At 48.3% G+C, this 17,558-nt stretch overlaps 1 protein-coding gene across 2 annotated transcripts; it reads left to right on the top strand.

Moving 5' to 3' along the window:
* The first annotated feature begins 365 nt into the window (after nt 1-365).
* Nucleotides 366-16,304, top strand: IL2RB (interleukin 2 receptor subunit beta). 2 transcript variants are annotated; one of them, XM_054016259.1, is made up of 10 exons: nt 366-736; nt 1,931-2,039; nt 2,430-2,550; nt 4,419-4,494; nt 5,323-5,431; nt 6,209-6,357; nt 6,892-7,072; nt 10,447-10,558; nt 12,472-12,556; nt 13,312-16,304. In XM_054016259.1, exons 1-10 carry the CDS (start codon nt 701-703, stop codon nt 14,140-14,142), a joined length of 1,809 nt encoding a protein of 602 aa, XP_053872234.1. In that variant the 5' UTR covers nt 366-700; the 3' UTR covers nt 14,143-16,304. The 2 variants fall into 2 exon arrangements, with proteins under 2 accessions (XP_053872234.1, XP_053872233.1); XM_054016258.1 differs by lacking the exon at nt 366-736 and having other exon boundaries at nt 1,643-2,039.
* Nucleotides 16,305-17,558: the final 1,254 nt, after the last annotated feature.

Here is a 17,558-nt window from a genome sequence, read left to right on the forward strand (position 1 = left end):
TGTGTGTGTGTGTCTGTGTGTGTGGGGAGGGTTGTGTCTCAGGCCCTCTAGACACACAAAGTTGCACTGGCTGAACTACAGGCATGATTTCAAACTGATTTAGTGAAGCTGGTGCAACGTGCATGTGTGTGGTTGCTTTTAAATCAATTTACACCTGGCTTATATCGGGTTTGGTACTGGGTATGTGCGGGGGCAAGCTAACCCAGTGTAACTAGTCCTAAACTGATATCAGCATGTCCACGTGTCACTGTGGGCGTGTTTGTGTGCAGGGGGCACACACCCAGAGATATATCTTTGTGCAGCACTGTGCACAGACCAGTCTCCAATTCAGCCTAGTGCTGCAGCCTCATACCTGATTCCTTCCCGCCCCCTCTCATCACCTTTACCGTCAGGAAGTGGACGTGGTTTGGGGCTTTTTATTCTCGGCCTCACTAGCCATTTCGGGACTCCGGCGCTTAGTCTCACTTTGACAGGGCAAGTTAGATGCAGCTTCCTGTGCTCAAGGTGAAGAAACGACAGATCGCTGGCAAGCCCTTTGTGCTTGCAGAACTGCCCGGCTCTAGCCCCTGTCTATTCCCACTAGCAGCGCCATGTGCTGAACTGGAAGCCACCCTTGTCTCACCCCACCTCTCGCCATTTGAAGGCCGGCGCCTGAGTTCCATTGGATGGACTGGTCCAGTCCCTGAGGGCCATCTCTGGCATGACTGCACAGCTAAGGAGGCCATCGCATAGGAAGGTAATGGGGCGATGCTAAGCAGCTCCCACACGGGGGTGGCTGAACTGAGAAGCTTCTTGGAAGGAGTTTCAATCTGACACATTTTTCTAGCTGTTGGCAAGGTCTAATCGTTTATTTATCTCCGTCTCTCTCTCTCTGTTTCCACATCCCTCCTTCTCTCATCGTGCCCCACATCTCCCAAGAACAGGACGGTTGTTGTTTGTTTGCTCTCTTTCTCTGAACTGAAATCTTTTATCAGAACTGGAATCTGACCGTGCCCCATGGCAGCCCTCTGGCAAGCCATCGCAGGTCCTGCCCCCTCCCACAAGATCCAGGGTTTGCTCAAGACCCTGTCTTGTTTTATACAACAAACCCAGGGCTTCTCTTTCGAGCACAGAGAGGGCTATTTCCCCACCACCAGCTTGGGCAAAACAAGGTGCCATTGGAGGAGCTACATGAGTGTGGGTGAAGCCTGGGACTATAGTGATATGGAGAGCGAATTCTCCTTCCAAGGCAGGGCTGGGTGGGGCCCATCCTTGGAGCCCTGTGTGGGGTGTAGCTCAGGACTGTCCAAACATGGAGACTGGGGTGTATGAGTATGCTGAAACCTACCGAACATGAAATCCTTTCTATGATCCTAATTTTCCCTGTCCCAGTCAGGTTCTTCAGACTCTGTCCACTAATCCCTAGCCCCTCCACTAACACCCCCCAACACCCACAAGGCCCGTGACCCCACAGCTAATTAATTACAAGCACTCTCTGAAGTCGCTAGCACTTAGGGTTGAAAAGAAACCCCTTCATAATGTAAACTGGGTGTGACTCCAACAGTACTGTCTGCCTGAGTCAGCAGCCTCCCTGAAACAACAGCTCTGAGTGGTGTGCTCTCATATTCATTTCAAGAAGGCATTGACTTTGTTTTCAATTTAAATGCTAGCATTGCAAAGTGTTTCACTGCTGAGCAAAGCACACAAGAAAGGAGACAGGTCAGATTATGGAGATGGTTGCAATCTGTTGAGTGGGATTTCATCTGGGCATCAGGCGTGGGCAGCTTGTGGTGTATGTAGAGCTTCAGTTGGGGGCAGACCTTGGAAGTGCCTCAGACTCCTGGTAATAGCACCAAGGGAGAAGATTACTGCAGGGACCACCTCCACAGAGAAGTGTGGAACTTTGTCATCCTCACCTGTGCTGAGGGGGGTGTCTTCTTCTCTCTTCCAGTGTGGGCCCCTCCTGTGTACGGCAGGGATGAAGCCTTCTCCTCCCCTTCTGCTTTGCCTCTGGCTGTCCATCCTTCTAGATGTTTCACTGGCATCAAGAATCACTCAGGGTAAGAAAGCATCCCCCTATGTCCCAGCAGGAGAATTAGGGAGGTGTGCAGGTGGGGACACTATTTATCCTTATGTGATATGGGAAGATCATTGCAATTTGAAGGTTTGTCCATGTCTTGCAACAGGGCAGGAAGCACTAAAGCAAAGCAGCGCAAGAGTGACACAATATACAAGTTCCTATTGGGAGTTCTTCATTTTGGGGCATTGAAGAAGTGAGAAGGACCATAGATTTCTTCCATTCTTGTTTGGAGATGTTCCTTGGATGTTTCTTCAGGGCACTAGCCAGCCTATGAATTGGGCACTGCATGGAACTGGATGAAATGATCATTAATGCTTAATGGCTTTGTCATGACAGGATTGATGTAATGGCATCTTTTCTCCATTCACAGGACCCTCAAATCTAACTTGTGTTTATGACTCGCGGGCGACTCTCTTTTGCACCTGGGCTCCAGACAGGAATCGCACAGAAGCACCGTGCCGACTTGACGTTTTTCATGACACTGATGAGAGGTACGTGGCTGAAATTATTCAGCAAAGCCAGTGAATGTCAGGCTCTAATTGTCATCATGGCTACCTTTGATTCTGCACAAAAAGAACAGTTTCCTTGGATGTAATAAATGTAGGGCCAGATCCTCAGCTGGAGTAGCGTGATTGATTGCAATGGAGCTGCACGGATTGACACATGCTAACGAGCTGGCTCTGGGGCCTCTTCCCTTCTCCCACCCCTAGGCTAACTAAGACCTAGGTCAGCTACTCAAGTGTCACCCCCCTTTTCAGTGGAAATCCAGCTTGAGTTCTTCTTCTCCTTTCTGTTTCTGTAATTGATTCATTTTCCAAAGAGCTCGACTCTTTGTGGGATGTCCTGTTCCCAGGCCATAGAGCAAGGGTAGGCAAACTATGGCACGCTTGCCGAAGGCGGCACGCGAGCTGATTTTCAATGGCACTCACACTGCCCGGGTCCTGGCCACCGGCCCGGGGGGCTCTGCATTTTAACTTCATTTTAAATGAAGCTTCTTAAACATTTTAAAAACCTTATTTACTTTACATACAACAATAGTTTAGTTATATATTATAGACTTATAGAAAGAGACCTTCCAAAAACATTAAAATGTAATACTGGCATGCGAAACCTCAAATTAGAGTGAATAAATGAAGACTCGGCACACCACTTCTGAAAGGTTGCCGACCCCTGCCATAGAGTGAGGGACACTAATAACTGGACTGGGGTCTTGCCGGTCTGCCAAGAGAGGGGTATAGTTTTAATGGGCCACTAGACTCTTCTAGTGAAGGGATGGGCTCCCTCATAGATGTTCTACCTCAGGCAGCAACATGTGGCATTCCTGGGTAAAACATTCTCCCCCCACAATAATATCCACTAACTCTTTCACCCTTCTCACTTCACCATGCTTACCCTTCCCTATCACCTCCATTACCTGTTTTGCACTGCCCTTGGTGGCTGGCAGGGGCTCGGTGGTCTATAACTATGGGATTGTTGGTCAGGTGAGGAGTCAGCCCCCCTTTGGTGGTTAGGTGGGTGCTCATTTGAGGAATAGGTCTGCTTTGGTTCTTGTGGTTGGTGGGTCTCCACTGACTGCTGGTGGCTTCCCTGAGACAGCGTGGGTGTGTCCACCGTAGTAGTGGGTTCGCCATGGCTGATGTGTGGGGTGGAAAGCAGAGCAGGTTTCCCTTGCATGGGGACGGTGGGTCAGAACAAATGGGCTCCAGGCGCCTGCCCAGTACTTGGTCTTTGAACTCTGAGCTGGGTGTGGGACTGGGCAGGCCAGCACCGGTGGGGAGAGAGGCAGGTGGCAGTGGCTAGAGGACTCCCACTGAGTAGAGCAGCAGTTTGACTCCATCTCCTCCCCTCCTCTTGCAGTAATACCTTGCGGGGTGTGTAGGAGGGACAATGTGGTTCACCTTCTTGGTGCTCCCAGCAGCACTGGGGAGGGATGCAGGAGGCAGTTCTTCTGGCAGCAGCTGCCACAGCGGTGCTGGGAATAAAACAGAGTGGGTGGGTGGCTGGCAGGGTTTTGCCTGTGAGAGCACCAGGACTCTGCAACTTGCCCCCCTGCCTGGTCCATAATATTTGGAATCTGATGACTTTCTGGGCACACTGTCAAAGACATCTGTTTGAGATGGGTTTTGGAGAGGGGCTGAGGGTGTGCTCCCCACATCAGTGAAGGGTCTCTGTAGGTGGCTGGCTGAGCTCCCGTTACCATTAGTTTAATGCTGCTGGGATTTCGTTGTATTGTAGTAGCAAGGATGTCTGGGTGCCTAATGCCTTGGATGACTGTCTGTGATGATTTCAAATCTAAATGAATAACTACATGCATACAAGCCCCTCCAGCTCAGCAGTATTCTGGTCTTCTCTCTGACAGGAATCTAACAAGGAGTTGTGAATTTCCTAGTATGGCACCCAGGAGATGTGAACTAGCCTTCGATAAAGACATTGATGTAGGTAACCCAACTGAAATGTGCTGGCTAATAAAAGGGGCTGGGGGTGATCGGTATATGGGTTATCACTGTAACAACAGTGTGACACACACAAGTGCTGCTACGAGATAAAACTTTATTTCCTGGTTCCAGACCCCTGACTTGGGACAGGGTTCCAAGGGGTTAATACTCTGGCCCCTGACAGAGGTCAGTAGCCAGTCACCATCCCAGCCAATCTGTTACAAACCCCAGGAGGTGACACTCTAATATTGCAGTGTATTTAGCTCCCTTCCTTGCATCACCAGGCACAGCCCATCAAGAACTACGCAGGCCCCAGTGCCTGTTTTCCATGGGTCAGTCCAGAGCCCTGCAGCCTGAGGTCACCGGACAGTTACAGTGCCCACAGAGTTATGTCAGGCATGCCAACACAACCTCCTCAGGCGCTGACCATGTGTACTCACAGGGTAATGCTCTCTGAGGCTGCGTTGTCATGGCATAAAGGCAGAGACGCTGTGACGCAACCTGATTATCGCGTCCTGCAAGACGGATGGTACTTAAGGAGCAGCCCCTGCTACTCCTAGCCAGCTTCAATCTGCTTTACGCTCCACCCCTTGTGGAAAAAGAGATAACACTTCTTGAATATTTAACTCATCTAATCTCTGTCCCTCGGGTTCCCCAATGGGGCTAATCTAACACTGCCCTGCTTATTAAGATGTGAAAAGCACGAGATTCTTAGGGTGGGAGGAGTGATGGTCGTGCATTAACATAGCCTGTGATGATAGGGGCCTTAGAAATGTGAACGATACATAGCGGGGGGACTAGTAATGCTAATAGCAAATTTCCCTGCAGTGTCAGGTCTTCACGGTTGTAGACTCACTTCGCCTGACTGTGTCCTGCCAAGCTGGGGAAAACGGGACAACTGTGATTCAACAGCAGAAATTCGGACTGTGGGACAACAGTGAGTGTTAATCAGTGTTTGATCCCCCAAGGCTTCAATCTGTGGTTAGATCTGTCCCCTGTGCCACCTTGTCCTCCCCGGGCATCCTATTTACCCCATGCCTGATCTCAGGCTTGCCTCGTCTCCCTGCTCCACTGCAACTGTATGCTCACTCGGTCACGCCGTGCCACAGATTCTCCATGCCCCCTCCTGTTGCTTCCAGCATGGCACTGCAGCTTCCCTGAGCATTGGCTCTGACATACTGCTTGGTACCAACTACCCTTTGCCCCCAGCCTGGGTGCATTGATCTAGGGAGAAGAGCTTTAGCTGTTAAGGTGTGTCCTTTGGTGGCAACAGTTGAGCTAGATCCTTTGCTGGTGTAAATCTATGCAGTGCTACTGACTGCAGAGGGGCAGTGCCCATTTACCCCAGCTGAGCAACTGGCCCTCTGTACTTAATGGGGAAAAAAATCCTAGCAAGACTACAGATTGCTTGACTCTGATCCTGCTCCACTAACGTCATTGGGAATTTTGCCATTGATTTCAATGGGGGCAGAAGCAGAGCGCCCTGGGGAACAGGAAAAGAGGCAATATTCACAAAATGAATTGTTCGGGACAAATGGTTGGGGCGGGTTCACAGATGCGCACACCCAGTGGAACGGCCCAGAGCACATCCCCGGAGAGGGGTGTCTGCCAGTGAAGCCACATAACAGAGAGAGAGCACAAACCGCTATTGTAGCCTTTGCTTCTGTTTCCCAGGGTGTGTATCCCAGCGCCTCTCTCACTCTTCTCTTCCCAGTACAGCTGAGGCCACCTGACAACCTCCAAGTGGTAAACACCAGTGACTCCAGCTGCAACTTAACTTGGAGAATTCCTATTTCCTCTCACTACTTAAAAAATAAACGAGAGTTTGAAGTGTGGTGCAGAGATCGCTCAAAGCCCCAGGAGGTGAGTGCAGGATCCCAGACTAGCTTCTCCTGCTGATGGGCCTCAGGCCTGTAACTAGTAGAGGAGGCAGAGCCGCCTTATTGCAAAGAGCCTGCTATTCCCGCTTGTGCTCGAGACCCTTCCCCAGATGGCTGCAATGCCATCGCCTCAGAGGAGAGGCCAAAGGGGGCAGTGACTCCTACTTCAGTTTTATCTGCATCATCCACTGCCAGCATATGGTGATGGCAGGGAAGCAAAGGGAAGTTCTAGTCTGCCCAGTGCTGGGATGAGAGGCATCAGAATGGTGTCCTCCCAGTATGGGACAGAGAAGACTGTGGAGATGAAAAAGGTAGAACGGGCCTCCTCCCACTGTGGAGCAGAGGGGCTATGATGTGGGCAAGGGGTGCCCTCCTGGTACAGCATTGGATAACCGATATGCTGGCTGTGAGAGTCCCAGAGCCAACTCTGCTCTAATTGGACAGCCGAGAGGTGTGATGGTGTGGACTGTGTGTGGGAGAACATAGCAATCACTCTGTAACTTTTATTCCATCCCAGACTGCCATGCTCCTCCCTATCAAGCAGGACCAGGAATGGGTGAGGATTGAGAACCTTTCGCCTGACTCAGAGTATGAGGCTGAAGTTCGCGTGAAGCCAAGGCATTATGGTTTGTGGAGCAACTGGAGCAAGACGCTCACATGGAGGACAGATCGTAGTGATGTGAATCTTGGATATTCAGGTAATGAGACTCAGAGGAGTGGGTAGGCCAGGGCTTGGAGATAGGTGAGGAGAGAGCAGGGCCAGCCCTAGTCCAAATGGTGCCTCAGGCGAGGGGTGTCTTCGGCGCACCCCCTGCCCCTTTGTTAAACCTTTGAATACCTTATTTTTTATTGAATGTGTAGGGCATATCACAACTTTGATGCACGATTTGCCTGCATGATTTATCGCTGGCATATAAGACGATTAATTTGTACGCTAGGATCTATAAATCTGTATTTATTCATGCCATATATACGCAAATTAAAAAAATCATTTCCTCTGAGCTTATAGAAACTTTTTAATTTTAAGAATAACTGAAGTGTACTAACATCAAGAAATTGAACTGTGCACCAACACTGCGTGGGGCAGTATTAAATAGTATTACAGTAGATGACAGCCTTAGAATGTTAATTCTAGTCCTTTAGTTCAAAAGAAGTAACAGTATATTCGTTTATATTATAACTCCTATAGATATCTCTGCTGTTTCATTAAATATGTCCATTATTAGTTGCTACTTACTCTCTTCAAGTCTTAAAACAGAAGTAGACTTTCACAATTACACAATAAAACAAGGTTCACAATATCGCAGTTGGGCTCTCACATCACTTCCCTTCTTTCTTATATCTTATATCTCACTGACTGACTGGCAACGCCCCGCCCCTTATATATCCACGAGGGCATGGCTGACAACATTCTAGGATGTTCAAGGAAAATGTAGTTCTCAGAAAATCTGGAATGTTCCATGAGATTTTACGAAGGTCCAGAACATTCTAGGGGGTTAGTCAAAAATGAATCCCCATCCGGAATACCTGAAACATTTTACTTCAAACATTCTATTTTCTCTTTTGTCGCTAACAACAAAAACAGCACCCCAAACCCGGCACCCCAGGTGGTCCCCTGTCACCTGTTATTAATGGTTCCCAATCCTGCTGGAAAGGCGTAACGAGTGGGGTACCGCAGGGGTCTGTTTTGGGACCGGCTCTGTTCAATATCTTCATCAACGACTTAGATATTGGCATAGAAAGTACGCTTATTAAGTTTGCGGATGATACCAAACTGGGAGGGATTGCAACTACTTTGGAGGACAGGGTCATAATTCAAAATGATCTGGACAAATTGGAGAAATGGTCTGAGTTAAACAGGATGAAGTTTAACAAAGACAAATGCAAAGTGCTCCACTTAGGAAGGAAAAATCAATTTCACACATACAGAATGGGAAAAGACTGTCTAGGAAGGAGTACGACAGAAAGGGATCTAGGGGTTATAGTGGACCACAAGCTAAATATGAGTCAACAGTGTGATGCTGTTGCAAAAAAAGCAAACATGATTCTGGGATGCATTAACAGGTGTGTTGTGAGCAAGACACGAGAAGTCATTCTTCCGCTCTACTCTGCTCTGGTTAGGCCTCAGCTGGAGTATTGTGTCCAATTCTGGGCGCCGCATTTTAAAAAAGATGTGGAGAAACTGGAAAGGGTCCAAAGAAGAGCAACAAGAATGATTAAAGGTCTTGAGAACATGACCTATGAAGGAAGGCTGAAAGAATTGGGTTTGTTTAGTTTGGAAAAGAGAAGACTGAGAGGGGACATGATAGCAGTTTTCAGGTATATAAAAGGGTGTCATAAGGAGGAGGGAGAGAACTTGTTCACCTTAGCCTCTAAGGATAGAACCAGAAACAATGGGTTTAAACTGCAGCAAGGGAGGTCTAGATTGGACATTAGGAAAAAGTTCCTAACTGTCAGGGTGGTTAAACACTGGAACAAATTGCCTAGGGAGGTTGTGGAATCTCCGTCTCTGGAGATATTTAAGAGTAGGTTAGATAAATGTCTATTAGGGATGGTCTAGGCAGTATTTGGTCCTGCCATGCGGGCAGGGGACTGGACTCGATGACCTCTCGAGGTCCCTTCCAGTCCTAGAATCTATGAATCTATGAATCTATGAATCTATGAAATCTGGCCCTCGGGGAGAGGTTCAGGAGAAAGGGGAGAATAAGGGTTGGAGTTATGTGGGAGCAGGAAAAGTAGGGAGTGGAGGGATGCACAAATCAAAGTACAATAGAAAGACTGGAAATAGCTTGAGAGGAGCCTTTCCTGTAATCCTAGACCCAGGTCAGGTGAGCAGGGCCTGCTGGTCCAAAGGACAAGAGCCCCAAAGTGAAAGCCTGGCCCCATTGAAGTCAATGGGAGTCGGGCCAGGATTCCAGTCACAGACTCCAGTGGAGGCCCCCTCCCTAAGTGCAGCAGAGCAACTCCCTGACCAGGGGAACAAGAGGCCTGGGAAACACTTTCCAGAGGGCCCCTGTAACTTAGGAGCTTACGTCCCATTTTCAAAAGTGACTTGGGCCCTTCGGGCTTAAGGCTCACCGAAAATCAACGGGACCTAGGCTCCAAAGTGCCGTGGGGCCAGATGTTTAAATGTCCTTAGGTGCCTAATGCCTATTGAAATTAATGGGAATTAGCTGTCTAAACAGCTTCTGCAAAATGTTACCCCAGGACTCTCCCATAGGCAGTGTAGAACAGGGCTAGCTGTCCAGGCCAGTCAGAAGCCTGTGCAGCCTGCAGCCTTGGCAAATACCATCTCCAGCAGGGGTGTCTGGTGAGTCCTCGGCTCCTTTTAATTTTAGTTTCTTCACAGGAAGTAGGCAGCTCGTGGGTCCCCCCACACTGAGGCAGGTAGTGATATAAACAGAGCAGCTATGTTTAGAAGGGGCAGTGTGTTGCTGTGGCAATCAAACTTTGATAGCATATGATGTCAGTGAAAAGGATTCAGCTACAACCAGTTGTTGTGGCAACTGGGAGCCAAAGTTACCTGAGGTGGAGGAAACAAAGGGATCTTAGTAACATCTCAAGGACATGAGGGAGAAGCTTCTCCGAAGGTGTCCCAGTGTGCCTCTCTTTCCTCTCCCTCTTCTCTCCTCTGCATCCTTCCCCCTCTTCCAAGGGGCTCAGCAGGTCCAAAACGAGGTGCACTGGCAGAGGGGACACAAGATGAAGAGTAACAGGAGTGGGGCAGGATGGAGCTAGGGTGCATTTGCAGAGCTGTGTAGGAGAGGGAATAGCAGGGGGGCGGCAGGTCAGGGATGAAGTGCATGGTCATTGCAGTCAGGACAGGAATAGCAGAGAGAGGCTGTAGGTGAGCTGTGAGGTGCATTGGCAAGGCTGGGGAGTGGGGGGTTCAGATCTGTTCCTGATCACAAAGGCATGCTGGCTGGCAGACTTGTGTGGCCAGTCACCCACTTATCTGACCGGGATCTCAAACCTCTTTGTTCAGAAGTGAAATAAAACCCAACTGGAGTGACTGGGGTTCCCACTTCCTCTGTTCTGGCTGTCACTTTCTAGTAACTCTCTCCTCTTGCAGTACTTCCCCTGGGGGACCTCCAGCTTACGATGCCAGCCCTTGTGGGGACCATCTGCACCATCGTCTTCGTTGTCATCATTGTCTTGATCATCACCTCACAGCCATTGAAAAGGTAAAAGGGACATGAATGGTCCTCTCCAGTCCTGTCCCAGGCCCAGTGTGTCTTTCTGTCCTCATTTTCTTTCTCTCAGATGAGGCCAGAGTCCCTTAGTCTGATTTGGAGCCGAGTCATTCCGCCTCTCTGGGTTGCTACTGGTATTGTCCCAAGGGACGGCCTGACGTTGAGGGAATTCAGTGTTTGCACTATGATGTTGAGATACTGTGACGTAGCGTGATGTCATAACATCACCAAGCTCAAAATAGCCACAGGACACTCTCTCTTTGGGCCAGATTTTTAAAGGAATTCACATTGAAATCAACAGGAGTTAGGTGCCTAAATATCTTTAGAAATCTGACCCTCTAGCTGAAATTCACCTTTGTGTAGAGGAACCAGAACAAGGCCTATGCACCTCTTAATCTCTCAAAACAGGGCTAAAGTGGGACATGAGCAGTGCTTGGACTGCATGCAGGCCCACTGCATAAGGTTTGGATTTCACCCTCTGATTATAGGTCATGGGACAGGCCGCTGCAGTCAGGATAGTTCTACAATATTTTGGTGGGATGCTGATTTAAACCTCTTCCTGCCCATCATTTTTGTCCTAATATTGTTCTTAATCAATGCTGAACGTGCCACACGAGGGCACCCGGTACAGTAAGATAGAGAATAGCCTGACAACATCATGGAAATTGAAAGTGGCTTCAGATTTAGTCACCTCATTTCAGAAAGGGACACAGCAGAATAGAAAAGGCACAGAGAAAAGCAATCTAAATATCAGAGTGGGGAGGTGCTTCCATATAAAGATGAATTACAGAGGGGGACTATTTTATTTGTAGAGGAGGAGAGATTATAGGAGTGTGTAAAATGATTATGGGAATAGAGAAAGCCAACTGGCCTCTCCTGTTTGCCCTGTGTCATAATGCGAGGGCAAGGGAGCACTCCATTTACAACACATATAAACACAGCTAATCCTCTTCCCTCAATGTATAATTAACCTGTGGAACTCAATGATGCAGGATGATGCTGTATAGAAAAGGATTAGATGTGCAGGAAGGAAAATAGCATCTGCAGTGATGCAAGCTAGTATAAATGTACAAGGACTATCAAATTCTCCTGCTTCAGAGCACAGGGGTCAGGAGGAATTTCCCTCACCATAGATTATTGCCCAGTAAAGGTGCATTAGGAGACCTTTGGGCATCTGAAGGATTTGGTATTGGCCACCTTGAGAGACAGGAAAAGTAGACCGGATGACTTGGCTCTGGTATGGTCTGGCAATACCAGTGTAGCTTGTTATGTCATGATGATATAAAGCATCATGAAGTGGTGCTGCAGTGTGAATGCCATACAACACTGCCATGCTGCATCCTGATGACAGGGCACGGAGACTGTGGCATTGCCATCTCATGCTGCCATTTCATGAGGGCACTGCAATCTCTGCATCACTGTGATGGCAACCAAGTGAGGCACAATCAGCTCATGGCAACAGGCCTTGGAAACCATGCCAGCAATTTGGAGCAAAGATGGCGTCTCGCCCAGCTTGGCAGCTACTGAAAGGAGTGGACAGGCCTGGACAACAGAGAGAGCCAGGCAAGGATGCTGGTGAATGGCAGCATTATCAACTCTGGGGAAAAGGCTGAAGAAAATAGCTTTTGCAATGCCATTTTCTCTCTCAGTTTCTGTGTCCCCAATACATCCATCAGCAAATGTGGAGATTTTCTCAGGCTACTGGTGGGGGATGGGGATAAAGAGCCCTGGGGCTTGGTTCTCCCTTACTTACACCACTTTTACACCAGCATAACTCCAGTGACTTTAGTGGAGTTACTCTTCATTTACACTGGTGCCAGGGACGGAGCGTCAGGCCCCTGGAAGACCACAGGTCTCCACATCACGTTCACTTCTCTCTCTCTCTCTCTCTCTCTCTGGTGAAGGCTTAAGAAGGTGCTGAAGATTTACATTCCAGACCCGGACAAGTTCTTTCCCCCGCTGAGCACTGTGCACAGAGGCGACGTTCAGGTACGGGGACCAGGGGAAGGTGGGCTGTTCGTGGGAGGGGGTCAGAGAAGGACAAGCTGGGAGAGGAGAGGACTGGCTGCCTCCCTCATGCTGCAGATGGATGGGAAGGACATTCAGCTCCCAGATCTAGTGTGTGCATCACTGGACCCTCCAGCACTGGCTGCTGCTGCGGGATTTGCTTTAGTTTTATGTTTGACCTTTCTAAGCTGCCACTTCTGCTCCATCTCTAATTAGAGAACCGAGAAAGTGCAAACCACCAAACCTCAGACCTCTGCTCTGCTGACAGGAAGGGCTGAGAGAGCACACAGGAATATAGGAGAGTTCAAGCCTCTTGGAGTCCATCCCACCCTGCCTCTCTGCCTCCTTCTTCGCTTCCTCTAGCCCCTCCTCCTGCCATTTTTCATGTTCTCCCTCTCCCTCCCTTCAACTCTTCTCTCTTTCTCTATCGCGAGATCCCTTTCTCTTTCTTCCTCCCTTTCCTTATGGAGATCACGCAGGGAAAGCTCTTGAGGCTGGCTCCTTATTTTAAAACGGCTCAGAGCCTGGTGAGGGATCCCCAGGGACCTATTCCCCATTGGAGATCCCAGAGGAGCGATGATAAGGGCGTATATTCTGTATGGGAGATGTCTGGAGTGTATTCATCATGGGCATGAAGGAAGAGACCCTAGGCCTCCGTGTCTCTGTTGTGAGAGTGTTATACTGCTGCCACTTTGAACATAACAATATCTCTTCTGTGTTCCCCCCTTCCCCTTTAGAAGTGGCTCTCCTCTCCATTTTCCACGTCTCTCTTCAGTGTGAGCAGTATCTCCCCAGAAATCTCAGAGCTAGAGATAATTCAGAAGGAGAAACAGGACTCCCAGCTCCTCCTTCCCAAGGCCTTTCTCACCTCTGGTGCCCCGCCAGAAACCAGCGGGCACTCACTGACCAGCTGCTTCACCAACCAAGGCTACTTCTTTTTCCACCTCCCTGACTCCTATGAGATTGAGCCCTGCCAGGTGTATTTCACCTACGAGCCCTTCGCCCGGAAGAGCAGTGGCAGTGAAGATGGTGATTCCTATGGAGCACTCCCCTCCCCAGATCTCTGCATGCTGGAGGACGACCTGCCACTCTTCTCCTCCGGATTTCTTCATTGCATCGAAGCAAACCAAGGTTTCCAGAACAGTTCTTTTGTGGGAGAGATACAGAGCACAACCAATGGGCTTGGGGCACTTCCTGAGGCTCTTCTGTCACCCGAGAGCTCCTCCCCAGCATTGGTATTGGAGCAGGACGAGAAGGTGAATGGAAATGACACAGTTTTACAGCTCTCTGAATCCCAACAGAAGCCTGGCATGGTCTTCTCAGATGTCCCAGGGCTGCATGACAACGATACCATTCAAACCACAGAAGAGGCTGAGGACGCAGACCCTCAAATCAGTTCCACTACTACTATGGCAGATGCAAGCTCTTCGTTTTCCCAGCCCATGCCTCTGAGGCAAGGTCAAGCTGATGATCTCCACAGGACTGCTTCCTCCAGCCAGGTCCCAAACACTGGGGCCTACCTATCTTTGAGTGAGCTCCAAAGCCAATACAATCATCATTCAGTCTAAGATCTGCCTCAAGAACCTTCTGAGCTTAAGGCCTTCTCTGGTGGGAGAGATCGACAAACAGACAAACTGTCTGAGAGAACAAGAAGTTGAACATTAGTTTTAACAAACCCAATGGGACTTATCTTTTGAGTAGCATGGAGAGAGAGACCCTTGTACTTTTCACTGTTGCAAGGGAATGGGACCTTTGGTGGCACATGGAACGAGCATGATCCAAACCTACAACCTGAAGGAAAAGTAAAGGCCCTAATAGGTCAGCTTTGGATTGGGGATGGGTGAATGTATGAAGGGATGAAAATCTAAGAAAAAGGATGCTCAGGAAGAGAGATGTGTGCATGGATGGATTCCGTGGTACAGACAACACTATGGATAAGCTGACAGCTTGGTAGATACTGTGGCTGGATGGATACCATGGAAGGAGAACTAGATAGATGAATGGGTAGACAAATGGATAGAGATGAAATTGAGAAAGTCAGAAAGGGGCATTACAACTATTAAAGTACATAGAGCAAATGGAGAAAGAGAAATTGGATTGCTCTGCAACTCGGCGTGAAGATAGTACCAAACCCTGAGGCTGAGCAGCCAAACTTTCCATCCCTCAAGTACCAATTTACAGGGCATGCAAGCATCTACAGGGGAATAGAAATACTTGAGAAGGTGGAGGTGGTGAACTGCTAGTGAGTGCTGGGGGTTGCTGAGGATGGAGGTGATGGAAGGTGTTAAGGGTGGTCCTTACTGATTGGCCCAGGGTTTAGTTCATTTCCTGCATCCTTCCCACTCCAGTCTGTGTGAAGTGAATGTTCTAATGAGTTTGGTCCCAACCAAATATCTGGGTTTGGGCTTGGGTCTTCAAAGACAATTCAAAGCCAGAAATGAGTCAAGGGATGTGATCAAAAAAACAATCCCTACTATCAGCAAAAAAATACTAGGGAAAATTCCCCCATTTTACAGGGTGTGGGGGAAGCAAGTGAGATGCTAGCAATAACATAGAGCACAACATTTCCCATTCTTGCTGCAATCTTTTCATGAAATCAAAAGCCTCTTTGCCCTACAGACCAAAACCCTGTCATTCGACTGTGATAAGATAATTGCAGAAGAGTCCACCCCACATCCTGTAGTAAGTGGAAATCATTTAATTGGTAATCCCCATTCCTTCCTTTGCTTGAGGGGAATCATTGCTCAATTAGCAGTAAAGGCAGATAAATCAGCTCCAGATAAATGACTTCAGATCATCACCGTTGCCTAAAACCAAAACTCGGTCCATTCATTTGGCTCAAAAAAATGTTTGGATAGCATTTTGTAGTGCCTCCATATTTACTGATTTGGGGCAGAAGTGCTGAAATAATCCGGGGAGGTCGGGGATAGGGGGAAGACTGTTGATGTTGGTTCCATGGTATCTGTCCATCCATCCCTCTGACCATCCTTTGTATCTATTATATCTTTTTCTTGACATCCTTCCAGACCTGTCTAGACATGGGAAATACCAACCTCATGCTAAAAAGACCTGAGCTCTCTCACACGAGATTTCCAAACCAAAGAAATTTGGATAAGCATCCAAACTTTTGAGGAACATATCCAAACCTTTAGGACACTTCTGTAAACCTTCCAAGATTCACCCACATTTAGTTCACTGTTCCCCATTTCCACACTAACGTTGAGTTTCCCCCTTTGTCCTGGTACTCCTGTTCCAGCACCAAAATTATTCCCCCAGTTTAATTCTCCTGAGCTATTGAACGCTTTGCTTGTCAGATAAGTGGGTGTCCAATGGGTTTGATTTTGTCCATGAAAGTGCTGCTGATACTGCAATAGGATGGAACCTGGCCTGGTTAGCATTGCAGGGAGCCAGTCCTTTCCTGTATCACTTTCTCCAAGCCACTGCACATGTCTCAGGATGCCTGTCATCCCACCATCTCAGAGACTGGGGATAAAGAAGGGATAACTGCTTCCCAGCTGAGTGAGGACAAGGCCACCCAGTGTATTTAATGTGCTATTGGAAGCTCTCAAGACGCACCATAAAGAGTAAGCACTGCCAGGCTGGATGCTAGCTTAGATGGCCAGTAATCCCATCGCGGTTCCTAGGTATTTCTTCATAAGCTTCTTAATCATTCTTGCTGCTAAAACGAGTAACAAAAAAACCTGCCTTTTTGTCAATAAAATAAAAATCAATGTAGTGTCAAAATAGCACGTTTTTCATTGCCATTTGGTAGGGGAACTGGGATATCAACCACCGCTACTGGTTGGATGGCAGTGAGTTCTTGATCACAGTTCAGGGATCAGGAAGAGGGCGTGAGGGGGTTAGCTCTTGGTCACAGATAGTCTGCTGCCTAGACAATGAGTTCAGGGGACAGAAAGGGGATTTGCCTTTAGCCAAAGATTGTTGGGCATTGGTAGATTAGGCTCAGGGAGCAGAAGGGGGTATTTTAGGGCATTACCCTTCACTCAGAGATAGTTCAGTCATTGGGCCTGATCCAAAGCTAGTCTCCTGTGGGCTGAAATCCTTTGATCTAATTTCAGTTGTTGGGTTTAATGTGAGGGTGTGGCTGATGTTGGTGGCTATATAGGAGGTCAGATTAATTGTGCTCCCTTCTGGCTGCCTTATACTCTATGACTCTATTAAAAGAATGTCAAGACTCCCATTGACTTCAATGGGCTTTGAATTAGACCCTTTGGATAGCAAATGTAGGGATCAGATAGCGGCTTCAGGGGGATGAACCCTCATTCACAGACAGTTGGGTGCTGGAGCACTGAGCTCAGATAGTAGAAAGGAGGAATAGTTTCCAGTCACAGACAGCTGGGTAATTGGATAGCTGCTTCAGGGGAAGGGGAAGACATTTCAGGGGAATTAACCCTCAGTCACAGACAGTGATAGGGAGGGTGGAAGTAACGTAAATTGTATTTTAGAACCTAGTCACTATGATCCTCTCCAGATCGACTCAGGAAGTATCGCTGGCAGCAAAATTGCCGCAGGCCACCGAGAATCAATTGGCCGACTAAATATTTTCCCACTTCTGAAAATGCGAATGGTTTTCAAGCGTGTAAGCTGCTAGAAGTGAGACAGCAGCCACTCTGGGGTGTGAATGTGTGATGTGCTGTGGCAGGAAGTGCTCAGCATAAGATCTGAAGATAACTGGACCTTTATTCCAGGAAGCTAGGTCATGTGGTCTAAAATTGCTGCAGATGTGAGATTAGTTGAGTTGTGGCATAGAAGAGCCATTGCCAGTTGCTTCACGACCCTTTTCTGCTGAGTCCTGAAGATTCCTTGGCAGTGCCATGAAGGTCTGAAGGGCCCCAAGCTGATCCAAATGTGGCATGGACAAAGCCACAAAAAAAGTGCAACACAGGACAGTGTCCATCAATTATAGTTTCCTTATTAAATTGAACTCCAGCACCAGTGAAAAGTGCTGGGCCAGCAGTCCTGG

The sequence above is a fragment of the Malaclemys terrapin genome, chromosome 1 (assembly GCF_027887155.1).
Source record: "Malaclemys terrapin pileata isolate rMalTer1 chromosome 1, rMalTer1.hap1, whole genome shotgun sequence".
NCBI lineage: Eukaryota > Metazoa > Chordata > Testudines > Emydidae > Malaclemys > Malaclemys terrapin.